This window comes from Vidua macroura, chromosome 1 (assembly GCF_024509145.1).
Source record: "Vidua macroura isolate BioBank_ID:100142 chromosome 1, ASM2450914v1, whole genome shotgun sequence".
NCBI classification, from domain to species: domain Eukaryota; kingdom Metazoa; phylum Chordata; class Aves; order Passeriformes; family Viduidae; genus Vidua; species Vidua macroura.
In genome coordinates this window covers 134,453,902-134,480,937 of record NC_071571.1, presented here as the reverse complement: position 1 = coordinate 134,480,937, position 27,036 = coordinate 134,453,902, and the positions used below count along the sequence as shown (strand labels likewise).

General features: G+C 34.1%; 1 protein-coding gene across 38 annotated transcripts in view; it reads right to left on the bottom strand.

Moving 5' to 3' along the window:
* RIMS2 (regulating synaptic membrane exocytosis 2) overlaps positions 1-27,036 on the bottom strand; it is a 447,198-nt gene that overhangs the window by 174,867 nt on the left and 245,295 nt on the right. For 29 of the 38 annotated variants that reach the window (XM_053972036.1, XM_053972112.1, XM_053972077.1 and 26 more), the window contains 3 exons: positions 18,105-18,235; positions 15,264-15,435; positions 14,566-14,719 (listed from right to left, as the gene is read on the bottom strand). In XM_053972036.1, coding sequence (XP_053828011.1) covers positions 14,566-14,719; positions 15,264-15,435; positions 18,105-18,235 — 457 coding nt within the window. Of the gene's footprint in view, positions 1-6,798; positions 6,826-14,565; positions 14,720-15,263; positions 15,436-18,104; positions 18,236-25,553; positions 25,602-27,036 lie in introns of all 38 variants that reach the window. The other 9 variants (XM_053972055.1, XM_053972046.1, XM_053972130.1 and 6 more) reach the window with 2 other exon arrangements.

Below are 27,036 nucleotides of genomic sequence, written 5' to 3'. Positions count from 1 at the left end.
TGAGATACATCTCCACCACATTGCTTTTATGAAATATTTTATATAGTTTATATTCATTCCATATACACAGATATTTGTATTCATTCTGTACAGAAACTGGCACCACACATCTTCCAAGTTTTCATATACAAGGCACCATCCCTCCCCAAAGTCTCTGAATAACAGAAAGATTATTAATAGCAATAATATTAAATGCATGTAGTACTTTCTTGAAGTTCTTAATAAGGATTATCAGGAGAAAAGGCAGCTTCACACATATAGTGTGCCATGGAACACAAGCAAACTATTAAATGTATACCTGCCAAAATATCTAGAGCTGAGTTGGCAAAAGCAGATTCCACTTCCATGATTAGAGCCCAAATGTAGGTCACACAGGAAAAGTAATTATGTCAGGTTTTGTTCAGCCTAAATTTACTTCAATCTTCTGTGGCATCTTTTAAACAGTATTTGATTGCTGATATCAGGGTTAAACACTGGCATGCAACTGAGAATTATTCATTTACTTCTTTTAAATGTGAAAAAATCCCTGTTCTTCAGCAAGATGGTGTGTCTATTTTAAGTTTCTGGCCATCTAAAAATGGGTAGTTAGAAGGCAGAAACATTAATTGTCACCACACCTCCAATCACGTGAAAGATTTTTTTTTTTCCTGCTTCAAGACAAATTTTCTGAAAAATATAGACACAAAAATAACCGTAAAAAACTTGGAGTAAACCTAAAGAAGCCCAGGACAAAGCAGTCTTAATGCTCTATCTGGGTGAGTGGCACAGAAGGATGTCTACCCTCCCTTTCCAGAAAAAAACTGGGAGAACATGTACTGAGAGTGGTTTTGACAAAAAATAAAAAGTTTTCAATTTAAAGAAACTTTAGAAATTATTTGAATTATAAGAACTGCTGTCATTTTTTAGACTGTTGAACATTTGTTTACCTACCCACTAGAGGATAGTGAAAGGTCTTTCTTTAGCAGAAAGAATGTGCTTACAAGACCTGAGACTTCTCCTAAGCCATCCTGTTTACAAGAAGCAATTAACTTATTCTCCATAAACTAATGTAATTTCATTTTTTGTCACAGTATTCTCTTGGCCTCTGTAATATTCTGTGTCAGTAAATTCTGCAGTTTGACTATGCATTGTGTGAATATATTTTTCACACATATTTTATTTCTGTTATATCATTTCAGACAATGCCCTCCAAGTTTTTATATTCTGAGAAACATGAATCAGCATTCTGTGTTCTGCTATAGATATCTCTTTGGTTTGCATTTTTTAAGCTGAAATATCATTCCTTAATTCCTGTACAAATGCAAACCATTCCATATTTCTGATTGTTCCTGCCGTATTTGTTTGTATACTTTCTGTTTCTTCTGTGCCTTTTAGGAGAAGTCAGAAGTCACTGCAGCAATTAAGATGTGGGTGTATGAATTTGTAATCTAGACTGCAGACTATTTCTTTGAGGATAAAAATTTCTCAGTTTAAAACTTATTCAGCTAAAACATGGTGTAAGTGTGAAATGTGTGAATTCTTAGAAAACAATATAGCCTGCCAATACATTATGCAATTTCAGTAAAGAAATTTTAACTGTGGTTATTTAATTGCACTAAAGGCTGATGCTTTCCTCACAAATAGGAAATTAAAATTAGTTCAGGGAAAGTCATGCAAATCTCATATGGTAGCTCAATTTATTATAAAATTTTAGAGATAGCCATGCTACAATGGGCAGAGTACAAGTATCTTTGAATTCAAGAATTAACAAGTAAAGTCTTTCTCTAAAACAAAAAATTATAAGCAAGTGATGACAATTAGCACTCAAGAAAACCTAGAAGATGAGGGTAGAAATGATGGAAAAGTTTTCAACCTCCTCTGATTATTTTCTTAATTATAGTACTACAAAGGCTCAGTCACTCTTTTTCCCCAAAGAAAGCATCCATTCCACCTGTGATGTGTCCCTGTTGCCATTTTCAGGAGAATTTTCTACTGCTGTAGTGATACACATGCCAGTGAGCAAGAAAGATTAGTCTCCATTCTTCTTAGTCACTGATTCAAATCCAGGTCCATTAAATGAGGACAATATTTGTGACCAAATACTAAGCAAGAGAGACCTACTAGCTGGCTGGGCTTTGGCTGGGACCTGAAAGGCAAAAGCCCCCAAAGGGAGTGGAAAGCAGTGGGATTCTGTCTTTGGGTAACCCTGACACTGATCTTGCAGTGGGTTTGATGTGCAGAGATGCCAATAATGTTACTCAGGCCCTATCAGAGAGAGGATTCTGGAATGGGAAGATGAGGGCAATTGAGTTTGCTGATGCGCACCACGTGGCTGCTTGGAAAGGTTTTCATAATGAAAGATGTAAAAAGGCTGAATCAACTATTATTTGAATAGATGTCATTTACTAATCAACTAATTCATTCTTATGAATGAATCTAATTAATTACAATTGAGGTTGCTTTTTATTTATGTTTATATTTACAGCTAAGTACATCAGCTTTAACATATTTTTAGAATATTATATTCTGTATTCAGGAGGAGATATTTGCATCTTTGAGGATGAAAATAGTCAGCTGTTGTCACAGTGGGCTCTCCGCTTCCCAGCTGTGTAGCTAAAATTATATATTGCTGTAGTCACAGGATACATCTGTCAGAGAAGAGATATTAAGCTACAACAGACCACAGGTACAAAAGACAGGGTTCTATTATCTCTCTCTTTCTCTCTCTGTCTTCTCAAGCCACATACACCCATTCCAGAATGTCCTAACATCTCAGCTCTACATCATCTTCCAGGATCTAGAGATCCAAGCTTCAGGGAGGAGCCAGTGCAAGAGAAAGTGAACAGGCCAGGATTGAGACCTGCCCAAAGGATGTGAGTAGAAAAAGAATAAAAGCAAGGGAAGAATCAGATTTCAGTGATTTCTCAAACTGTCTTTGCCACTGAAAAGCGGGAGTCTCTTGTAACACCTGACATCCTTAAATATGAAAGCTTCATCTGTAAGATGAGATATAAAGAAGCTTGTTCAGCTCAGATCATCCACTCTATCTCCTCAAGCTGCTACAAGCCAGCTCTAACTACTAACAGACTTAACCAATTGAAAAAAATAATCATGTTTAATATTTTTCATTTCCGTAAAAAGTAATTTTAAATGATAGTAAAGAAGTCAGAAGAAATTTAAAGCAGAATTAATGACTTGGTTTCATCTCTGGCAATTTTTTCAGGAAGGGGGAAGGAAAGCAATGCTATGTCAATTAAATGTGTAATATCAAGAACTACTGCCCAGAATACATCATTTCTGCAAAAGAATCAGATTATACATATTTAAAACATTCAATTAACTTCAGAAATGGAACAAACTAGAAAGTGCACAGGTCAAAACCTTTTATTGAAGCAAGTATTTGTAATGTCAGTATAATTGCTAGCAGATTAGTTTAATAATTCTTTGAATTTTTGCAAGAGTAATTTAATCTGCTTTATATTAATTTTAGATGGTACTTTTCTTTTTAACCTATTGATGATGTAAATGTGAAGATTTAGGCATGTGCCCCACCTTAGCCATGTCTTTTCAAAGTACTACTTCATTAATTAATTTGGAGCACTGATTACAAAAAAGAGAAAGAACAAATCATATTTTATCTGTGAAGTGTGACATTGAAGCCTCTCACAAATTATTGCAAATTAATATTGTGAATTAAACTGTTATTTAGTATTTAGTTAATATCTTAAACTCTGTGATATATACATTATAAAATATGGTCCTAAAATCAAGAGCGAGGAGTTTAAATCCATTCTTATATAAATTCAGAATTCAGTAAAAATCTTATATTCAAGGATACATTCATTAATGTAGAATGAAGACATTCATTCATGTCTACATTAAATGAATGCATTGGTGCCAATGGTTTGCCTGAAGTTAACCCACTAGTATGTTGTTTATTTATAAAACTTTATTGGAGGTATTATTCAGCTTTTGTCTGATAACTAGGCAGTAATAGATGGTAAATACAGACTTTCAAATCGCTTCCACCCAGATTAACAATTATTACACTTAGGGACGGAAGGCAAAATAGATCCCATGCTACTGTAACCCTCAAAAATGCCTTAATTCAGCATAACCCCAGCCCCAGTGAAATCAAAATATGTATTTTTATTCCATTTAGCAAGTTTGAGTATCAATAAAACTTTTTAGGGGAGAGTTTTCTCTGGGGACACTGGGAAACCTCCCCATCAGAACTTGTCAACATTCAGCATCCTCCTGCCCTTCCACACCTCCTTACTCCTTCCCTGCAATGCTGCTCAGGCTACCACCTCACCCAGCACGACAGCTCTGTGAGAACATGTGCACAGCAGAACTGGAAGCTCACAGCACTCACAGGGTTGGGGAAAAACCCTGTCACCTAAAAACCATTAGGACCATGATTTTAAATTTTAATTCAGCAAGTACTTTCTATTTAATTTTTTATTATTTGCATTCTTACTTTCTATTACACAGAAAAGGAATTTATAATACAGTAGTTTCTTAGTATAAAAATATTTTCATTTTTCATCCTCAGGGATGAAGTAAAAAGAAGTAAAGAAGTAATAAGAAGTAAAGAAAAAATAAGGTGTTTCATTTAATTTCATTAAGGAAACAGTTTTGGGGTTTTTTAAAACTTTCATTGGATGCAGTGTTGGTGGCAATGGAAGCTTTAACAGCTTGAAAATAAAAAATAATATGGGGACAATTGAAAATTGTTTACAGAATATTCTTTGGTTTTCCCAAGCCTGTCAATGTTTCAAAAGCATTCAGACAATGTATTTAATAACATGCTTTAGCTTTTTGGCAGCACTGAATGGTTGGGCTCTTGGACTAGATGATTGTGGTAGGCCCCTGCCAACTGGAATATTCTATTTTATTTCACCAGAATCACATTTCCCTCCATAGCAATATTCTAAATAATTGGAGCTCTCCCAGATGAATGAAACAATATGCAAACATAAATATTTTCTTACAAAGCAACCAAAAATCTGTGGAGGGTTCCAAAAAACCTTCTGCCTTCCACATGACAACTGAAATTGTCCCACAGATTTTCTTAACTCTCTTATGAATATACAGAGGAAATAATACAAAATACCTTCTGTGCTTCATATAGTCCCCACAGACATTTCTGATAGACCTCAAGAAAACACAGGAGGTTCAAAGCTCTACTAAAGTGCATATGACCAACTAACATAGTTATCAAAATGAACTAGGACAGGGAATAGAATGAGAAATAAAATTAGTGTGAGTCAGTCTAAATACAGAAGAAAGTGCCAAATTTATGGCTCAGGAATTCTGTGTTTTTCTTGTGGAGAAAGAAAAAAAAAAAAAAGAAAAGGAAAAAAAGAAGCAGACCAGGCTCCCAATCCTGTCCCTTACAATGCAGGAAGCTTTTTACAAGGTTTTGTGGACTCCCTGGGGCAACCAAGGGTGGTGAAGCATGCTTGCAGTTCCTTCCCTGGAGTTCACAGAAGGCTTTCACAATCACTTAAAGTCACTTAGCATTGCCTGTATTTCTTCTATGTTCAGAGCTGGCATATAAGCAGCCCCAAAAGAGTATCATAACAACTGTTTTAAGAATTTGCTCTCTGATATCCATCCAGCCTGTGCCCGAGGGCCCTTAGTGTGAGCTAATTTCACATGCAGTCCTGCTGTCTCCATGTCAGTCACTTTATCATCCTGCACATAATAGTGGGGTTTAGAGGCTTTCAACCAACTTTATCTACACTGACAGAGTATAAATATCAAATTCTATTAAGTTCCTAGAGATCTTTGAAAATGGTTAGAATAGGATAGATGAGAAAGATAAAAGAGAGAGATACCACTTCTAGACAGAAGAGAGAGATACAAATTGGAAGTCCTTAATCAAAAAGAAACTATCCAGCTAAAATTTGCAGCTAATCCAAAGGTGAACAAGTCCGCAGATGCCGCACCAAACTTGGTCTCTCCCCATATGAAACTATTGTAAAACATGAGAAGAATGTGGGATTATTTCAGGAGAGAAAGGAGTAGAAGAAATATGGGAGAGTGAGATTAGATGTAATGGAAAATGGATTTTATTACTACTACTCTCAAGAAAGTTCTGCTCTAAGGGGATTTTGTTTCTCTCCACCATGGTATGGATCTGTTTTCATAACAATGTGAATTTCATTTTTTAAACATAACTAAAAGATAATTAGTTGAACCAATTCTCAGAGACTCCAACAATTAAAACTGCAAAAAGTCCTAAATGAAATGCACTACAAAATTTAGGTTGGTAAAAACTGTATGTTATTAATTTACTTATATTTAATTAAGGCAAATTCCTTAGACAGAGCTGGATTTGTAATGGGGGATTTATATCAACAAGAAACTGCAAAAATATATACCAGTGTAAATACTGATTTTGCCAGTACTTCACTTACCCCATGTCTGTATCCTAAAAATACTTACACTAGTTCTCAAACAGCTGTAACACAATAGCATTCCTTTTAATCCAGTTTAAGCAAGATAGCATTTTCCTAGTATAGTTAATAAAGCTCACTACAATTTTCCTACCATAGCTCTACCTAAAATCAAGGCAAGCAAAGCAAGTATGGTGTTACAATATTGCTCCAATATCAATACTGAGACATTAACAATAGAGAAAGAAAGCCAACGAAAGACCTATTACTGAAAAGCAGACAAGAAAAGCCAAAGAACTTTTATGCAATTTTTAGTATCTGCACAATAGGTAGCAAAAGCACACCAATAAAATATCAAATTAAATTTTGCACATATATGGAAGCAATAAACATTTCTGACATGCTGAAAATTTACCTGAATTATATGAATATAAGCCTTTATCTGGAAAACAAATATTGAAATGAAGTAGCATCAGGGAAAAATACATGAATCAGCACATGTAACAGGGATGATTAGAACCTTAAACATTTTTATAATTGCTGCCAGAGATGGAAGAGTTTGATAGTGTAGGCCACAGTCCTTCAAAATGAAACTCAAGCAGCTAAGAGAAATTAAACCACAAAAATGCCAATCACTTCTGGATCAACAGCCACAGAGATCTAGTAGAGCAATTTCAGTCATTTCCAATTTTGCAATAAAATTGCACACTTTTACTATAAGTGTTTAACTTTTTAAGGGCAAAATGTATATTCAGCTAGGCATAAAATATGAGCTCCTACCCTTAAAAATATCACACGCTTCTGTTGGCACTGCAATACTAGCAGAACTTTCCCAAGATGTAGTTTTGAATCCTACTTTAAATTTAACAGACTCTGAAGTGATGTGCCAGTCAATCCTCTCCCTACTGCTTGGTCTTGATCTGGTAAATATGTACATACATGAGAACTTTAATTACATACTGTTGTTACCACTGAATTTTAGAATCCTGATATGAGCTCAATGATTAATACTTGCAATACCTGATTTATTGTTTGCATTCCTTAAGTCCGACTGGTTTATGTATTTTAGCTTTCCAAACAATCATACCAAGTTTTCTAAACTGAACCAAAGAATAGGATGTGGATATCTGGACAATTCTGGAAACATGAAATGTTAATTGCATTCATAGATTTTGAAATATGACTTCCATAAGATGTCATAATACAAAGAAGGCAGGAAGCCAGAATAACATTAATGATATCTTGTCATTAGCAAGATTTTATGAATTTTTTTATTCCTTGTAGTTAAAAAGCTCACAGACACGATATTAAACAGAAAAGAGTGCCAGTCTGTAAGTAAATGCTGCACCTCAGATGATATGATATGACAGTGTTAGAGAAAATTTCAATTTCTTTCCAAATGGTGCTGTTAATGGATTCACTGGATGACTAAGTGCCTTCTGGCAAGTCACACTTTTTCTGACATCCACGTACTAACTATTCTAATATGTGGATCATATTACTAAATCACCTACTACTTACAATTTCTAACTGTCTATATTTTCAACTTTGGTTTCTTGATAAATGTAATACATTTTTATGTCCCAGACCCAGAATTCCACTAGGCAATATAATTTCAAAGTGAATGATGGGGTTTTTTTCAGCGTCACTTACAACCTTTTAGATGTGATTTATTGTTTAACTTCTCTAATATTTGTATTCCTTAATACTAATCTCTTCGGTTATGAACTTCATTAAAAATTACAATTATTTGGCTACAAAATTATGAAAAAATGCTGGTTAGGGACTTTGCCTAATTTACCCTGACAATATCAGGTGTTACCCAAACACCAACGGTGGAAGCGTGTCACATGCCCACAAAAAAAATCTATTAACACAGTCTAGAAATTATTCATCTAGTTAAAAATTATGGGCTCTCTGAATTAAACTGCTGGATAGATCTTCAAAAGTGTAGAGCTTCTTGAAAAGCACAAGAATATAAAATTAATGAGATTATCATGGCATCAAGGACTAAGAAAGCAATGTTTGTTTCTATATGGTCACAGCACAGAAAGGAAGAAGTCAGAATAGTATTAAAACCATCTGAAAACTTCATTACACAACAGAAGAGTAGTTTAATAACATGATTTTATCAAGTATCAGAGAAATAAGGTAATTCTCTTAAACTGCTTCAAAACAGGTTTTTAAGTATTTTTGTAGTTTAATTACAATTTAGTAAATTAATATCCTAAATGAGTTTCTTTTATTAGAAAAAGGAAAATATTTTGATAGTCTAAGGCTTTTTAGACATCCCTGTATCATGTTAAATACCTTTTAATTAAAGTATTTAATAAACCATAGATGTACAATAAAATATAATAAATAAATAATAGATGTACAATAAATACAATACTGGTATATATATCCATAGTCTGTGAACAAAATATCAATGCATGCAAACAAAGATAACATGCCCAAGGCCTGTGCTTCATTCAAAGAAAGATAAAAATTAAGGAAGAAGCATGAAAGAGAAAATTAATCGTCATTTTGGCTCTCTAGGGTAAAAATCATGTAATAAATTAATTATGGCCTGTGCCACTGACCATAAAATGCTCCATATTATAATTTGGAAAAAAAGTCTCTGACGCATGTGTCCATTAACTACAGTTCACTTACCTACTAGTGAACAGCATTATTATCATTTCCTCAAGTGAGGTTCAGTGACATTCATCAAAAATTATTGTGCTGACTTCCCAAACTCACAACAAACTAACAGGAAATTGCTGAGACAGCAAGATCCTGATTCTGCAATAAAATGAGCTTCTACAGAGCTCCAAGGAAATGAATAATTTTCAGTGGAAGAAGATTGGCCATCATTTCACAGGAGCTTATATTTTACAGATTAAAGTTTCCGATACATTTGTAATTAATTATTGTAAAATTTTAATGATTTTGGTACTGGAAAATGTACATCTTGATGTTCTACAATATAGACTTGATAGCTTTACCATTTAAAGAATGGAAGAGAGGGACTAAATTAACAGTTATGATATTCCTCCTTGATCAGATGATAGAGCCACAGAACATTCAAAAACTAAAAATTGTCAGCACTCAGCAATGACAAGTCCATCTAAAAATGTTTTTCAAAAATTAATAAGCAATGGGATTATTTATTTTTTAAATCAGTCTATCTGTTTGATTTTTTTCTAGTCAGATTTAATAATTTTTATCATGTTAAGGTCTCAGCATTCCTGCAGAAAACACAGTCTGATGGAAAAATGTACAAAGTAAAAAAGTGAAAAGATATAACAAAATTTTTCATGTTTCTCAAAACACTTTGTTTACACATTATAGATTTTCTTTATTCCCATCCAAAAAATTAATAAAATTTGGAAAAAAAAAGTTATATACAGCTTTTTGCACACCATATGCAGATTTTTTTGAACATAACTGTACTCAAATTTTGTCCCAAGAGTTTAAATTTTCATTACTGTAATTTCTCTCCCTCCAGATTTTTATGGGCCTGCAGAATCATGAAATTCAGTGAATGAATTAATTGATTAATTTCATTCTAAAAGTAATGAAATTCTCTTTACAAGAAAACTACTCCAAAGTCTATTAATTTACATTTACTTTCATTTTGATTGATTTTTTCTGGTCTTCAGAGCTTGGGAAAAAAAAACATTTTTGACTTCTACATGTTGATTTTCAAACACTGTAATTTCTAAAATATTTGAGATCTTGTTCTCAGCAGAGTTTATCTCCTATAGATTTATTACTTTTCCCCTACTGAGGATGCTCAAAATATAAAATTTTTATTTTTCAAACCATATTGTGAATTCTCGTGGTATTTAAAAACTGTAGAGACCTGCTGCTGTACAGACCTATGCTGCAGCAAGAGACCTGAAAATCTCTGGTTTATTGCTATACTCACATTTCTTCTCATTTGCACATTTAGCAGTTACCTACACTGCACATTGCACTCTCTGCGGGCTTGCAGATCAATAATTCAGACAGCTTAGTTTTAAAGCCACAGAATCTATTTTAGAAAACTAGTGTTTTCTTTTCAATGCTAAGTATTTTGGGAAAGTCTTAAAACACTCAGAGTAAAACAAAATCTGCTTCTAAAACAAATTCAGCATCAATATAAAACCAAAAAAAATTGTTGTTCTCCAAAACAAAAAATAACCCGATATTCTTTCTCAATTCTCCAAGATCAGCTCACACTGCACAAATGCTCACATTACATGGATATAACTGTAAAAAATGGCATAAGAATGCATCATATCCAATTTGATTTCTATCTCTATATTCTGGGCTCATGGAGAGGAACTAATTTTAGATACACAATCCCATAGTATAAACCTTGTTTGATTTCTGTGTCATTCCTCAACAAGTAGAAATACTAACAATAACTTGCACATCTTAATAACCATGGACACAGCACCCAAAGCACAATCAATTTTGTATGTATTCTCCAATAAGATTTTTAGCTAATGTGAGATAGAAAAATAGCCTACTAAAAATGGGAATTCCTAAATATTCTCTAAAATTATTTTTAATTTTCTGGTTACAGTCTTTTTCAGAGGCAATATAAAAAGAACTTCAGTTTGGCTGTAATTCTAATTAATGTTGTCGGAATTCTGGGTGTATGGTTGATTTTATGGTAAATGTTAGAGAAAATGAAGTCATTTTAAAAACTCACTTTGAAAGTTGAGCACAGTAAGTAAAAGAGACCTACTCATTACCCCACATTTCTCATCAGAAAAAGCTTAAAATATACTCATTGGATCAGGTTATGAAAATCTCAAATATAATTAGCTGAAAGAGCTAGTAAATCATAATCCTATGTTGTATATTAGTTCCAGTTTCTAAGTAGATGTCTGTCAAAAAACACAAAGGAGAAAGTATGGGAATGATTCTTTATCACTAGGAAGTTATTGGAATGTATGGATCAGAGGACTGGGAAAGAGAAGGTGGACAGCTGACTTAGATCAGTCAGTACTACAACACACTGCCCACTCAAAGATATTGAGAGATAAATATATGTGGAAACTAAGCTACTGCCTCTGAAATCTGGTTCCTAAAAAAACAGCATATGGGGCTCTGTGGGAAGCTTGCTCTTTGCTACTGGCAATCTGTAAATACAACTTCACTCTCAGGGCTGACAGTCTGCTCTTCTTCAGGAACATTGCAATCCAGTGATATTAAAAAGAGAATAGAAGTGGTAAATGTAGGTGGTTCATTTAAACTACCTTTAGAGAGTAACACTTAAGTATTGTCTTCAAATAAATAAGTTTATCCCTACTCGACAATCATAAAGATAAAAAAGCTTAGATGTGTAATGTGTATTTATAAAAACAAAAAACAACCTTGTAATTCAAAATATCTCTCCTGTCATTTCTCACACTAACAATTTTTGGGGGTATTCAATAAATTCTTTCATCACTGATTCTATACATAGAGGCATTGCAGAAAAGAACAAAAGGTAGGAGGACTGAACTGCTCAGATTTTGCACCCCCAAAAACTGAAATCAGCCTGCTTGATAACTGCCTAGTACATGTTCTAAGTGCTTTGAAAAACATTGACAAACATGCTAGACATGCCTTGTTCTAGAGATTTTCTTCACATTGTCATAATGTGCTGCTGGATAACATTTTCTGTTTCATCATATACAATAATGTTATTGAAAGATACAAAAGCCTCTTCAGACACCAGAAACTAATATATTAATTTTATACTCTTTTTACTTACACCTCAAAAAAAAAGTTGAAACCCTGCACTTCTGTGCGTTATTAATATAGTATAAATACTTCACTCGGTGAAGACAAACAGTCTTAAGAGGTGCTGTCTGCCCTTCACCTGTCCCTGGTGATGACATTTAGATTGGGAAGAGCATTTTTGGAGCCCATCTGGTGCAGTGCCTCTTTCAGCCTGGCCAACTTACACTGCATTGTTTACAGCCTTGTTCAGTTGAGTACTGGATCTCTCAGTAGGATATTGCACGACCTCTTTGGACACCAAAAAGTACTTTTATTTTCATTTCAGAGTTGTGACAGAAATAAAAGAAATATAGTATTTTCCCATTGCTAAATGGATTCTTCTACCATAGCTGAACTCTGATCAGATACTAAATTTCCAGTTGTATACTTTTTCAGACTCCAAAAAGCAAGGATTTTAATTCCAGGATACCATGTTCTCTACATTTCAAACTATCTGTTTAAACTGAAAATTATTTATGATACACAAGGATTCAAGACATGAATATATTCCTAGGCCACTAGAGAAAATCCTTCTTTATAGGCTCTCTATCTCTATACAAAAGGAAATAGTATAATTTAGTGTAGGAACATGTGAATTTTCCAGCAATAATAGTGAACATCTAAAATTGCTTATTTGATTGAAGTTTTATGAACCTGAGGCTGAAAAACTAGGACCCTGGGAATAGTCAGGCTAAACTGTCTTCATTGAAAAGCAAGACTTCTATACCAAATCTTAGTATTTCACCAAAACAGAAGTTTTGCTAAATCCTTTCCTTTATATTTACAGACAAACAGGTGCAATTGTTCAGTTGAGCACATTATGAGGATTAGTATTTATTAGCTATTTTTTATTACTTATTATTACGTAGTATTACTAGATAAAGAAACCTGAATGTCTTTCATATTTTGAGTCAATATCATCCAACAGATCTTTACTCAAACATCACTAAAATATGTTAAAAAATAAATCAGAAATTCATTCTTAATGGCAATTATTTATTGCACAGACAGAAATTCTGATAGTCAAACAGCGTTTGTTTGTAGGACTGAATATTCCCTTAAAACCAGAATTTCACTAACTTTACATACAAAGAATTCAATTGGTCTGTAAAAATAGTTGATGGAAGCTTCTTAAAATGTGTTAAAAGATGGTATAGACCATATAAGAAGTATAATTTAAAAACTTTAGTTAAATAACAGTCATGGTATATGAGAAGACTGAAGAGGATTGAATTGCAATAGAACTCCTTATCTTTTAACTATCACTTCTTTCGTCCTTTTGGGGACAAGTATAATATTACAGCTTCAAGGCTATGCAATGTAAGTCTCCGACAGTGTGTCTATTCAGAATATTATGATATGGAGCATTTTAATCCTTCTCACCATCAAGTGCACAGAAGCAAAACAGATCAACTCCTTGAAATATTTGTATACAATGGGTTATGTAATAAAGACTCTACATAGAACATATGAAATATCCAAGCTTGCTTTCATGACTACACACATAAGTTTCTGTGAGTTGGTGTGAAACACGCACACATGCTCACATACAATGACTCAAAGAAACTCCAAGTAAATCTTAAAAATTGGATTTGGGTTGTTGTTGTGCTGTTAGGGCTTTTTTGTTTGTTTTGGAGTTTTGGTTTTGTTGGTTTTTGTGGTGGTGGTGGGTCTTTTGGGTTTTGGGAATTTTATTAATTTGGTTGGTTAATTTGGTTTGCCTTTTTTTTAATATAACTGCCAACTGGTATTTTATAAAGTTTATTCAGTGAAGAAGAGCTTTAAATCACTGGCAGTATTGAAAAGTTAAACTGGAGAAACCATGAAGTATTGAATAAGCAGATTTTTCCCCCTTCACTGTCTTATTCTTATGTATCTATTTATATTACCGTATTTTATATATTCTATTTTCAAAATATCTACTGATAATTACTATGGATTGAGTATAACAAACTCTACAAAGTAGAATTTTTAAAGAAATTCTATTTGTGAATCTAAGCACATAAAATAATATCAAAGCAAGGCAACAGGCCATAGTATTAATTTATCTACATATGATGTTATACACAGGTTACTTTTAAAAGTACAAGCTAAAGAGAGAGGTTCTGCAAACCTACTTTTGTTTAAACAATGAAATTATGAACATAATACAAAAGAAAGAGCTTCATGATAAAAAGAGCACATTGCAAAAACTGAGATAATTTACTCGAGCTGAGGATCTGAACTGAGTTGTCTTATAAGAAAAAAATGGTGTAATCGCAGTGGTTGATACAATTTGTAGCACGTCAGACTCTCATCAGTAACCAAAATGATCTAATTCATAACAGCTACAAATTAACATAAAAATTCTGTCAGCTTTCCATTCACAAGAATTTAATAGATTTTATTATGCATTAATCAAATGAACTATACACAGTGTGTAAAACTAATAATAACCTACTTTGTAACCTCCGTGTGGGACTCTCGCCATGGAGCTGTCTGCGTGGCAAATATGGTGAGGGATGGGGAAGTGGCAATGAAGAGACATCATGTGTTTGAAGTTTGTACCAGTGAGGTTCATCATCTAGTAATGCTGTCTCTAACTCAATAAGAATCTAAAAAAGAAAGAATGGTTAAAAGTAGGAAAGCATTGCTGACAGAATATTTTAAAATAAACATACTCATAAATTTTATTCTATTATTCTCTTACTGCTAAGGACTTGTCTGAAGTAATATAAAAACATTGCTTTAATATGAAAAAATCTCTTGTGCCTTTTAGAACACTAAATATATCAAAAAATCTTTCACAAAACCCTTATTACCTTATGAGAACCTTCACAGCTTTCAAACAAGTTAATGAGCAACGTTCCAAAGTTTTAATAAAATATGACTATGGATAATATGGATTTTAATGAACAATTAGAAAGTGAGAAACCACATTCATGCTGTTACTAAAACAGAAAAAACACAGAAAGAATCTCATATCAGATTTATGTGATACGTGCGAGATTACTATTCATTTACTACTAAGTGAAAGAAAAAATAAAACAATAAAACCAGCTTTGCTTTGCACAGTTAGTATTTTTTTCGAAAATACTCTATCTATACATGAGTATGATTGCAACTGTATTTCTATAGCAACTACCAATACTTGTATACCTCTCCTAAAAATTCACTTTCTTCCTCTCGAACTCGTGCTTGGTCCCAAAGAGTGATTTCTAACATTCGTTCTCTAAACTCTCTCCGATGAACTGGAGAATAAATAAATGTCTGATTCCACTTAGGTTCCAATGTTTTCTTTACTGTTTTTGTTCTTCTTTTATTTTTATCACTGAAAAAAACAGTTAAATATTAAATATGCTCAAAACACCATTAAACTGCATTACGTATATAACAGAAAATAGGAAATCTTAAATCAGCAGTTCAGTTTGTAGGATCATGGGTACTATAATCTACATCATGAATTTTCCTTTATTATAATGGTCAGTGCATATATTGAGGATAATTAATAAGTTCATATTAAAAGCTATGGTTAGGTCATTTCAAGTTTATGTGCCAATTCCAATTTTAAGATGTTTCCCAAAAACTACAAATGTTTTAATGTGATTTTGGGTTTATTCTCTTTTATTTTGGAAACAGCATTTTATAAAATAAAATGTATTTCCATAAATGGGATTTCCACAAGGCACAATCTGACAGTAGAAGATCTCTACAGACAACATTGGGCACAGCAAACACCTGCATTTCAAAAAATGATCCAGCTGGTTCAGTCAAGTTCCAGTCCTACAGTGGCTCCCTCCAACTGCAGAGCAGGAAGGAGCAGCTGGCCCACGTGAAGGAATGGTCAGGGAGCTGGGGGCAGTGCAGGGTTTTCCTGGCTAAGGGCTCCTTATCCACCTGGGAAACCAGAAGCCCCAAAAGTGAGTCACACGTTCTTTTCCAGCAACACTGGAACAAACAGTGTTCTCAAAACAGCTTCCCAAATCCTTTGGTCACTCCAATGAATCACCCAGGCTGAAGGTGGACCTCCATTACCAGGTGAGGTCTCCAGGCAAAGCTACCCTGGCAGCCTTGGCTCCGGCTCCAGGGTGTTGTTGAAAGCAATGTCTTTTGCAGAATATTTCTGCTTGAAAGAATTAATATTTTCTGATTAAAACAATTTTCGCTGGAAAACACCCACACTCCTCCTACTGAGAATACTGACAAGAGTCCTCATAACAATGCTTATTTTAAACCTGCTGATTGCTGCATAATGCAGCTGCCATACTCATTTATAAGGATTTTTAATAGGCAATGCAGATGCAGTCCATTCATTAATAATTGCAATTGTAATAAAGTCATTGTATTTCTGAACTGCTACTTGGAAATTGGATCAAAAAATTGCCTAATAATATTTTTAGACACACTATTAAAAAAAATTAATTGTTTCTAGCATACAAAAGGTTTGTTTACCCTTGTGAACTGAAATAATTTACATTGTACAACATTTTGCAATTAAATTTCTTAATTCAAAGATAATTCAGTATCTTCATCTAATTAAATGCTTGACTTACTTAAGAGTATTTTACCTCCAGCATGTTTCTTTCTACTACACAAGAAATATACTGTTGCTTACTTAGCTTTTAAATCTAAGGAAAGAAAATGAATTTCTACATCAGAAAAAAAACCACAATTCTATAAGACAAATTGCTGATCATAAGCACATAAAACAACTAAAGAAAGTTCTGAATACTTCTCATAAATGAGAAAAAAATTATAGCTTAATAAAATTTAATGTCAATATATTTTTTACTTATCACAATTTACATTGTAAAACATTGTGAACACACTTTTGTTAGCCTATTAATTACTCATTACTATTGAAAAAGCAGGTAAGATAATTGAAGCAGACCTGATTCTCAGTTTAGCACAGCTTCAGCAGCTACAAACACACTACAGCAGTTTGAATAAACTAGAGACCTGAACCAACTGTTCAAATACTGATGACCTTGAGAAAATCTACCCAAAACCTTTTAATCATCAATGACACAGCAAATTAGGTAGTCACAGAAAATTTGCTTGTCAACATATGGTTTACAGTGAAAGTGAAAAAGCAAGATCTTCCAAAATACTAAATAGCTTTAATTCCTGCTGAAGCCAAATGGGAATCTTCCTACTTTCGCTATTTGGAAAAGCAAAGGAAGTAAAAATACCAGTTACACTCTATTCTACAGATTCAGCAATCCACTGATCTGTTATTTTGAGTGACATTAAAGCTTTGAATTATTTGGTTGGTACATTATAAAATAAAGGTAAACATGTTCCCCTACTGACACAATCTGAGGAAACATCAATTAAAAAAAATAAACTGGAAAACACACTATCTCTTCCGCTGTTTTTCCCAACACCTAAATTGATACACAGAAAATCATGGACTAAGAAGTGAAGGAGCTTTTCAGGAATAGGGGTCCTACCACAGTTTAATTTTTCTGAAGTGCATATATTAAACCATCCAGATCAACATGAGTCCTGTGCTTTAGGGAAAGTTTTCAAAGTGCAAATGGGAACTCCCAGCTGAGTCCCCTTCAGCATTAACTAACTTATACTGTGGACAAAACCTATTGCTGCTTTATTGCATAAAGTGGGGCAAACCAAACTGCTGGACTCATCAGTCCAGAAATTTATGAACCTGACTGTGTAGCATCCTCTTTGCTCTAAAGAATAACTAGCATATAAAGGCATTATAATACACTAATAACATTCTTTGCAAATAACAGCTCCCCATGCAAAGACATATGTTTACCTTTCCTTTCCTTTTCTATTCAGCATTTTATAATATAACCAGGGAAAACAAGTTTGTGCTTAGTGTTCAAAGACACCTTGCTATTACATAGCATGTTCAACACAAAAGCTCAGCACTGTAAGCTTTTTTCCATGTAAGTATGGCTGATAAGTTCAGCTGTGCATGCCACCTGAGTATCAGACTAAATCAAATATTCCTTGACTTTGTGTTCACCCTACCTTCTGTCTGGAAGAAAGTAAATTTTAACATAAGGATTCCTTGGCCTCCCATCTTCCCTTGAAGGAAGATCCTTTGCTCCCAGTATGGTCACTATTAACTGATGACCAACCTTGTCATACCACAGTTTTATCTGTAGGAAGAAAATATTAATTAGTGAACTTATTTCTACAATGAAGTTGCATATTAATCCTTAAAAATAATTTTGCTCATGAGCTTCTATTTATATTGGTTACTTAAACAGAAAATATTATATTCTACTTTTCATTTATAACAAAGAATAAAAATAAGTTAATATCGTAATAGCTTCAGTATATACCAGGAGTTACTCTTTTTTTAAAACCCTGTACTGCAAGTACCTTACTTCACACTAATTGTTTTTTACATGGTGCTCTGGTTAGGATTATTCTCCCTTGTATTGTATTACTTGCATTACTATGGTATTCATATATATACATTTCTGAGTTTCTGAGTTTATGCACAATGAATTAACATTTTTTCATCTGCTGTTGTGCTAAAGAGACTATGGGATAAACCCATAAGTATTTCATATCACTTAATATTTTTCAACATAAATACAGTTATTCTGAAATCATATAAGTCCTCCATAAATACTGAGAGGAAGGCTCAGTAGTCCAACCCTCTTCATAGTCCAACTCAGCAACAAGGTAAAAACCACTATTATTCATTTGTAGAAGTTGTTATTAACCAGTTTAAGGCTTGATTTGCTATCCTTTTTCACTACAGTCATTACAAGCTGCTATTTAGCTTTTTCAGTTTGAATTCTATGACTGCAAGTACATCAGCCAAGAAAGGGATATACCTACTTCAGAGCAGTCACTGCAGAAAGGGGAAATGATGTAGTTAGGGCAAAACAAAGCCTTCCAAATGGCCAGGGAGCCATTACATGGTGGTAGCACTGCAGTATCACTAGCTACAGCTTACTGAGGAGGCTCTTTGCATGAGGACTTTGCCTGAGACGGGACAAACTAGGACATTTAAAGAAAACAGTGACCCTGCCTGAACTTAAGGGAATCAGAGAGGATAATGCCCAGCTGCACACCTAACCAGGCAATACACCTTTAGGCATGAATATATCCTAGCTAATGTAGACATAAAGAGGGGAAGGTGCACTTTCTGTGGAAACCATCTCACATAATTTCAGAAACAGAGTTGTCATCTGCTATCATAGCTCCTCATCTTCAACATTTCAGACTCCTAAAGAAAAGTCTTGATGTAATTCTCGAGACTTTTAACCCATAAAGAAGAGGCTGATTTAGCTCTCTGCCATTGCTAATACTTCACTAAGTGAGATTACACTAAGACACGCCAACTCAATTACTGGTGGCAGTGTACTTCCTTCATTGCTTCAGATCTTGCAACTCTTGTAGCCACCAACCATTTGAATGGATATTAAAAATGGGATATTTGTCCTCCATTGCCTTGTCATTGGCCCTGCTACAGACTTTAAGGTTTCTGGTACTAATTGTTAAAGGGCCCTGTGGCCACTCATCTGTGTGTGAATTTTAAATGTTGTTCCTACATGCTTGCAAGCCAGGGGCTTTGACAGTATTTTTTCTACACTGAGAATTATCTGGACTTCTAGTTATCTCCATCCAGCTATAGATCAAAAGCAGAAAGCTTTGTATCAACAGTACAGCTTTAATGACCTCTGAAGTGCAAGTCAACTTAAATGTTCTTTGACACTAAATGTATCCACCTCAGGTTTCCTTGGGAGTCCTGAAGCAAAAGACAGACTTGGCTAGTCCCACATTTCAAGCACTGAAGACAATCTTCTTCGTTTGTTTTTTGTGGAAAATTATGCTTGCTTAAGGAGAATGAAATATATTTGTGATACAGACACTATCACAAACTGTGACTGATGAATGTGAAAATAGGCACCAAAAATACAACCAGAATTATGTGTTCATATGCAAGCTAAATATATTTGTTTCAGACTGAATTTTTACATGAAAACTTCAGTCAAAATATTTAGAGAATTACTTAAGCAGAAACTGAAATCATCTGACACCACTTCATTGAGTTGCTTTAAAAACTGTAGTTTGGAACAAGGGCTCAAAATTTGCATTGACTTATACCTTCTACTTTTCTCTTGATGTTCTGAAATAAAAAATTGGAAAAACTTGAACTAAATGGGCATATTTTCCATGTAATGCTCTTTAATTTGCCTTGTTGCAGAAAAAGCCAGGAGTCAGAATTAAGACCAGAAAGCTCTCTCTCTCTCCTCTATTCACACTGCTAGCACTCCAATACGCAGCAAAGGTACTTGTAACTCAAGCAGTCGTTTGACTAGGATGCAAGGAGAAGGAAGAAACTGTGAGAGAATGGTCAAAGAAGCCCATAGAGGGGAGAATGGGATTAGAAGAAGGAAGAAGGGACAAATAAAAAGCTGCTTTATAATTACTGTGAAAGTAAATCAGGCAGGATACTTCTTGGTGAAACACGGGAAGAATGGAACCACTAATGTCAGGGACCAGAGATTAACAGAAGGGCAAAAATAGAATGAATGAGGGAAATGCTGTGAGGTGACAAAAGAACTAGCCATGCTAACCAACACAATATATGCTGAAAGAGAGACTGGGATGAACAAAAATCTAGCAAGATGTTTTACACACACACACACATTTTTATAAGTTTAGAACATCTAAGAAACTTCAACAAAGCAATCCTGATCTAAATGAAGGAAAGGGAAAGCTAAACTAACAACACATAAAATACGCTACATAAAAAATCATCCTAGCTGATGCTAATGTCGAGACGAACACCTGAACAAAACCTTCTTGAATGGGATTTTGTCTGTCTAGATTACTTTGGATGTAGGTACCTAAGATTCACTTAGAAAGTGGTGCAACCTGAATACTTTCCCACTTTACACTGAAGTCCTGGCGACTAATTAGCCACACACATGCTCATATACTTTCCTTCCCTGGGCTCCTTCCGCAGCCAGACATGCACCTAATGCTTTATTAAGCTTTTGCTGTGACCTACATTCAGGCAAACAGGCATCTAAATTCATCTAGTGCCTCCTGATACTGAGATGCACTGAGATGGTCTGCTATTCACTGAGGGGTGCATCTGCTGCAGACAGGCTACCAGGTAGGAATAACTGCCACAGAGTGCAGGAAACAGGAACTCTTCTGCCTTCAGAGGATTGAAGGAAACAGAGATGTGGGTCTGACCCCAGTTTCATTCTTTCTGGTTTTTAACCAGTAATGGTCTAATACAGGAGCAATACTCATGTAGGGTATCAGGTCTGGAACTTGCTATGCTAAACTGAAGCATACTGTGATAACACCAGACACTCCTATTACCAGCCAAAGTGTATCAGCTTCAGATGAGACTTTATACTCCAGAGAAGAATAGGATGTGGCATAGCTTGATGATAAAGGCACTATTTTGATACACAGATTCAACCTCTTCAGTTTAAACAATATTTAAACAGTATATGTCCTGTTTTTGGAATAAGCTTCCTACACAAACAGTATATAAAAGCTGACTGCTGGTGTTCTGAGAAGTTAGGATGCAGGTATCTAGTATATCTAGCTAGCATTCCTGTTTCACAGAATCACAGAATGTGTAAGGTTGGTCCTCTGTAGCCTCAGTAGAAGGTGACTGCCCTGGAGAATCAACTCACCCTCTGGAGTAGCCTTAGTTTCAAACAGACTTAATGGGCTTAGGTGTCTTTTATTTGGGTTAATCACTCACTGCAGTTATTGATGTACTTAGATCTTTCCTTCAACTGTACAAGTGAAAGCTCTTCCTCAAGGCACCTCAAATGTATTTGATGTTAGTATAAATTATATAAATTAAGCTTACTATATTTCATCTATTTCTATTATATCTCATCTTCACTAAAAACTTTAGAGCACTGACTGAGGTCAGAGTTTAGAAAAGAAGTATCATGTATAAGAGCCCCTACTCTTATTTCCCCTGATAAGGGAATCAGTTAAGATATTCTATATAATGTTATTATTGAACTCCCTATACTCTTGTCTCATGAATATTTGACTGTTTGCTCAACTGCACAATTCCAATGTAGTTTTATATACAGGACATACAGGCAAAATATATCTTCAGACAGAATTTAGATTTAGAAACAGAGAATATTTGAAGTTTTAAATCCTATGCTACAGTTATGTCTTTGTTATATAAGGGTTACTTCACAAGTCTCATGAAAAGAGATAAAACTTGTGCCACAGGGAGAGACCATCTGCCCTACAGCTGATTTTTACCACCACAACCTACTCAGACATCACTGGCTTTTATAGACAGCTGGCCAGGCATTTTTTTTAATTCTGTTCTTCATTACAATTTTTCATGTAACCTACATAGGTGTTTATTATGTTTATTATTATTTTTAAATTATGTACTATTTTTCTTTCTCACATTATTCAGAAACCAAAGATCCATCAGTGGGATCTGTTGTTTGAAAAAAAAATCTCAGTTTATTTTTAAAAATACTTGCATTAATCTTTTTATTTGACTTAAGCTTATGCAGATGCTGAAACTGCCCTGAGGTAGTAATGTCTTTGGCATAGCTGAGGCCAGTTTTGAATATTGTTAAATACACCCCTAAAAAATCCTAAGCATCGAGGGTTCCTAGATCAAACTACTATTGCTTTCTGCTTCAGCTGCTTTCTAATATGCTTGAACAACTACAAGAAAAGGCTGTCAAATGGAAAAGCTCGTACGATAAAAAGGCCAGGAAATTATGGAAGTATTTCGGCTGCTCTAATCTATGTTTCTTTTCAAAATCTCTTTTTTAATGGTTTTACCTTTTACATATTTTTATACATTATCAAATATATTGATGTTCTGTATTAAAGCCAAAAGGATGGCTGAAATTTTTGAAGTTAGAAAAAACCCAGGGGCAACTCTGGCTCAAAAGAATGCTTTGCCAAGTAAACAAGAGATACTGTATAGAAAACACAATTTTAAGAACAGATTTTTCCCTACAAAGGTTCATAAAGCATCACTCCACAAGTTAGAAAATTACTGGTATGCCAAACTGAATCTAAAAGTTCAGGAAATAAAGATGCATTTTTACAAGTACTGTAAAATTAGTAAAAGCTCAGTGGGCATTTGATAGGAAAGAAACTGAGTGTTTCTCTTCCCAATGAAATAATGATGATTCTATGAAATCATTCAGTGAGCTAGCAGATGAATGGAATGTCATGGATGGAAGTGTGGAAGAGGAGCTTTTGCCAGAAAGGATCAGTTTCAGACTAACAAGTAAAGAAGATGCAAGCAAGAATAAAGATACGCATTTCCTGTTGAGAGCGATGAAACAAATAAATATAAAGAGAATGCTTGGAGATTCTCATTCTTGTAAGGAGTTCTACAGACACAGCTACACCTCAGCCCACAATGAAACGTATACTTCCTGACAACCATAAACAGCAGCTCAGAGCTCTGATTTAGTGAATTTGTCATGCCAAAAAAGTAACCAGAGTTCTGGACTGCTGCTGGACTGATCCTAATACCCTTGTTTGAAGACCACTGGAGAATTCCTCTTCTTTCAGCAGCCTGCATGGTAACTATATCTAACATTATTCTTTTTATACTATCTACTATCACCACTAAAAGTGGGTAGATGGATGACTTTTTGTTACAGAGCAGTTGTAAAGATTTTGCCAAGGTCATAATTTTGAGTTCTTCAGGAACTCTTGTCAAAACCCTTATGTTTGCCATTGACAGTTACTAGGCTCTGCAAAAAAATCCCTGTTAGACAGGTCCACAAGGACTCCACAGGCATTGATTATGTAGGGACAAAACTGTGGCTAAGGACAATTCTTACCTACAATATAAAAAATAATGCATCCAAAGGGTGAGCAAGTAATCCTTAAACATTTTCACCTCTTGTTAGATATTTTCGAGCAAACATGACACTTCTTTTCATTTCTCAGCTACCATAATCTTTTGAGCAACATACTTTTTTTGTTTCATTAGAGGATATTAGTCTAAGTAGAACAAACAATTTTTATGTCTATGTTTTTATTTTGTATAATGGAATTAAAAAACAAGGAACTACTACATGTTATTTCTACATTACAGTATTTCATTAAACATGCAGGTTTCAGGCAGAGATTTCCTTTTTAAATTGAACAATCAACTCTCATATATTTTTTAAATTTATTTATCACATATATAAAAAGAAAATAAATATTAAAAAACTACTTATGTCATATATAATATTTACCTCTATGAACTACTTAACAACTCGTAATTGTACCTCTCTGATTTCATTATCATGAGCAGCAACTAACTTTCTTAATCATGCTAAAGGATGTTTTAAATTTATCATACAAAACCAGTTTATGTCAATAGCACATAATATATTAACTTTAAATCATACAATCAAGGCATTATTTTCTAATCTCTCATTTCTTTAGAAGTTCTTAATTTTGAATTTATATTTAAGCAGATGTAAGAAATACTTTTGAGAATACTATGTTGTGAAAAAAGTGTACTTTATCAAATATGAGTCATATTTGATGTCTTAATTACAGTCTTATTTAGAATTCCTTTTTAAATATATATATGATCTCTTTTCCATTTCATAATGAAATTCAGTCATCTCTTTCTGATCATCCTTTACATTTTGGTCAATTAATCAAAGAACAACATTTATAAAGCTGCCACACAAAAAATGAACATCTCCATAAAGATATATTGTAAGAAAATCAGATAATATTCTAGTTAAAAAAAAATAAAAAACATGCAGCAAAGCAAGATAAGCATTGTAGAATATTAGTAAAACCTACTTTTGCATAAATCTATAGTATCTTAGAAGCTTCCTAATGAAAAAAAAGGCAAACAACTTGTACCTAAACAGAATATCAAAGCTAAATAAATAGTGCAAGAAAAAGAAGGAATTAATTTTTTATTCAAGTAGAGTTTTGGTGATTTTAATGTACTTAAAAATGCAAGAACCAAGTTTCATATACAAGAAGTTTGTTTATTTAAACAAGGTACAAATTTTTTGCCTGTCTTCTACTCAAGGCGCTACTATTATGTGGAAAATGCAAAAAAATATGTGTTAAGTAATGACAATGAATGATTTAAAGAGACATTCATCTTTATATAATAAACTCAAGCACAAAATTATTTATTGCTTAAACAATACACAAATTTTGTATGTGGGATGCATAGCCATCATCACTATTGAAACCTGTATAAGTTTAATATTGGGCAGACAGCAAACAAAAACTAGATGTCTCTTTAAATTTTAATTTAATATTTTAACCTCCATGCAGAATTTTACAAGCTGCTCACAAGATGACATGAAAGTTGTTAATATGGTTTAAAGCAACACACTCAAAATATGGGAAAACGGACTATAATGTAACGTTTTCCTACTATGCATTTTCCATAATGAACAAAAGAAAAACCCACAACTTTAGTTTCTGTCAGGCAGACGAAGTCTTTACCTGAACCCTAGGAACAAAAGGCGTTGTTCTTCTACTAAGGCTTTGGCTCTGGTAAGCAAAATTAAAGAAAAAGCAATAAAACAAAACCAAAAAGGACAACACGCTGGAAACTAAAAGACCAAAAGTAAAAACAAAGACACATAACTATTACTTTAAACACAGCTTTACACCAACAACATATTTATCTAACAAAAAGTATTTTAATGCAATGCGTAAATTAAATCTGCAAATTTGTTACCAAATCATATCAAAACCCTTTGGTGGAAATTCTTGCCTTAGGGAAATCAGCAGGAATTTTGCCACTGATTCCCCAGGAGCAAGGATTTCTCTTTGCAAGTCTATAGACAACATTTACAATAGATTTAGAAATAACATGTAACAAAAACAACAGGTAGGCAAAGTGTGATTTAAAAGTGGGGTTAGAAACATAAGGTTGATAATCTCTTTCAGGGAGATTGTACATGCATATCCAGAGAGAAACAAGTACCATTCACATACTGACAGCTTTGGTTACTTAGGAAAGTGAGTAAAATAAAAGATTTTTTTATTTTTTGCAATTTTAAGAGTCATGTCTATGGAAAGTCATCCTAAATACTTAGAAAATAATTAAAAGAAAGTTAGTGCTCCCTGGCATTAACTTTACATGGGGGAAGGTACAATCTGTGTATTTCAATTCTCTAGTAATCATGACAGAAATGACATATGGTATACACAAAATATCCTTGCGTGAAATGGGATCTAGAAAATTTAGCAAACCGCACATATAGATGCATGTATAACATATTTTTGTGCTGTAACAGTTCAGACCACATGCAACCTTGTGGCCTCCTATGGCTACATAGAATAACTACATCAAGGCAACACAAATTCCTGGACTAGCTGCAAATTCCAAGCAACCACTTCCCACCTTCGGCTTAGGGCAACAGCTAATGGAGTGGCACAAAATTGGTACAGAGTATGGGCCATGGACAGGAAAAGGAGCATGTGTTGATACCTCAGAGGGCTGGTGAGGGGGAGAACAGGAGCATGGAGTAGGTCACAATAATCACAGCCATCTGGCAGGTTGGAATCTCCTTTATCTCTGCTCAGTTTTCCTGAGATTATTGATCTAATTCAAAATGATAGAAAGAAGCTACTACTTAATATTCACTTCCATTAGAAATGTACTCAAAGCATGGAAATAGGCACTGTGATGATGCTTCTGCCACCCTCCTCGCTTATTTGGCATGCACAGATGATCGAGAAATCTGTTCTATAAAATGTGTGAAGTAATCTGTTCTTACATCAAAGAAAGAGGATACATAAGAAAATTTGGCAGTCTGGATCACGAGTTTTGTCTGATGTTTCTCCCTGCATTCTGCAAGGTGCAGCAGCTGAACTCTACCTGCCATTCTGCATAGGCAGAGCTGCAGAGTCCAGTGTTAAGGGTGTCAGAATGTGACCTACTCACAATAAAAGTAGATCTTCAGCTTGCTTCAGCTCC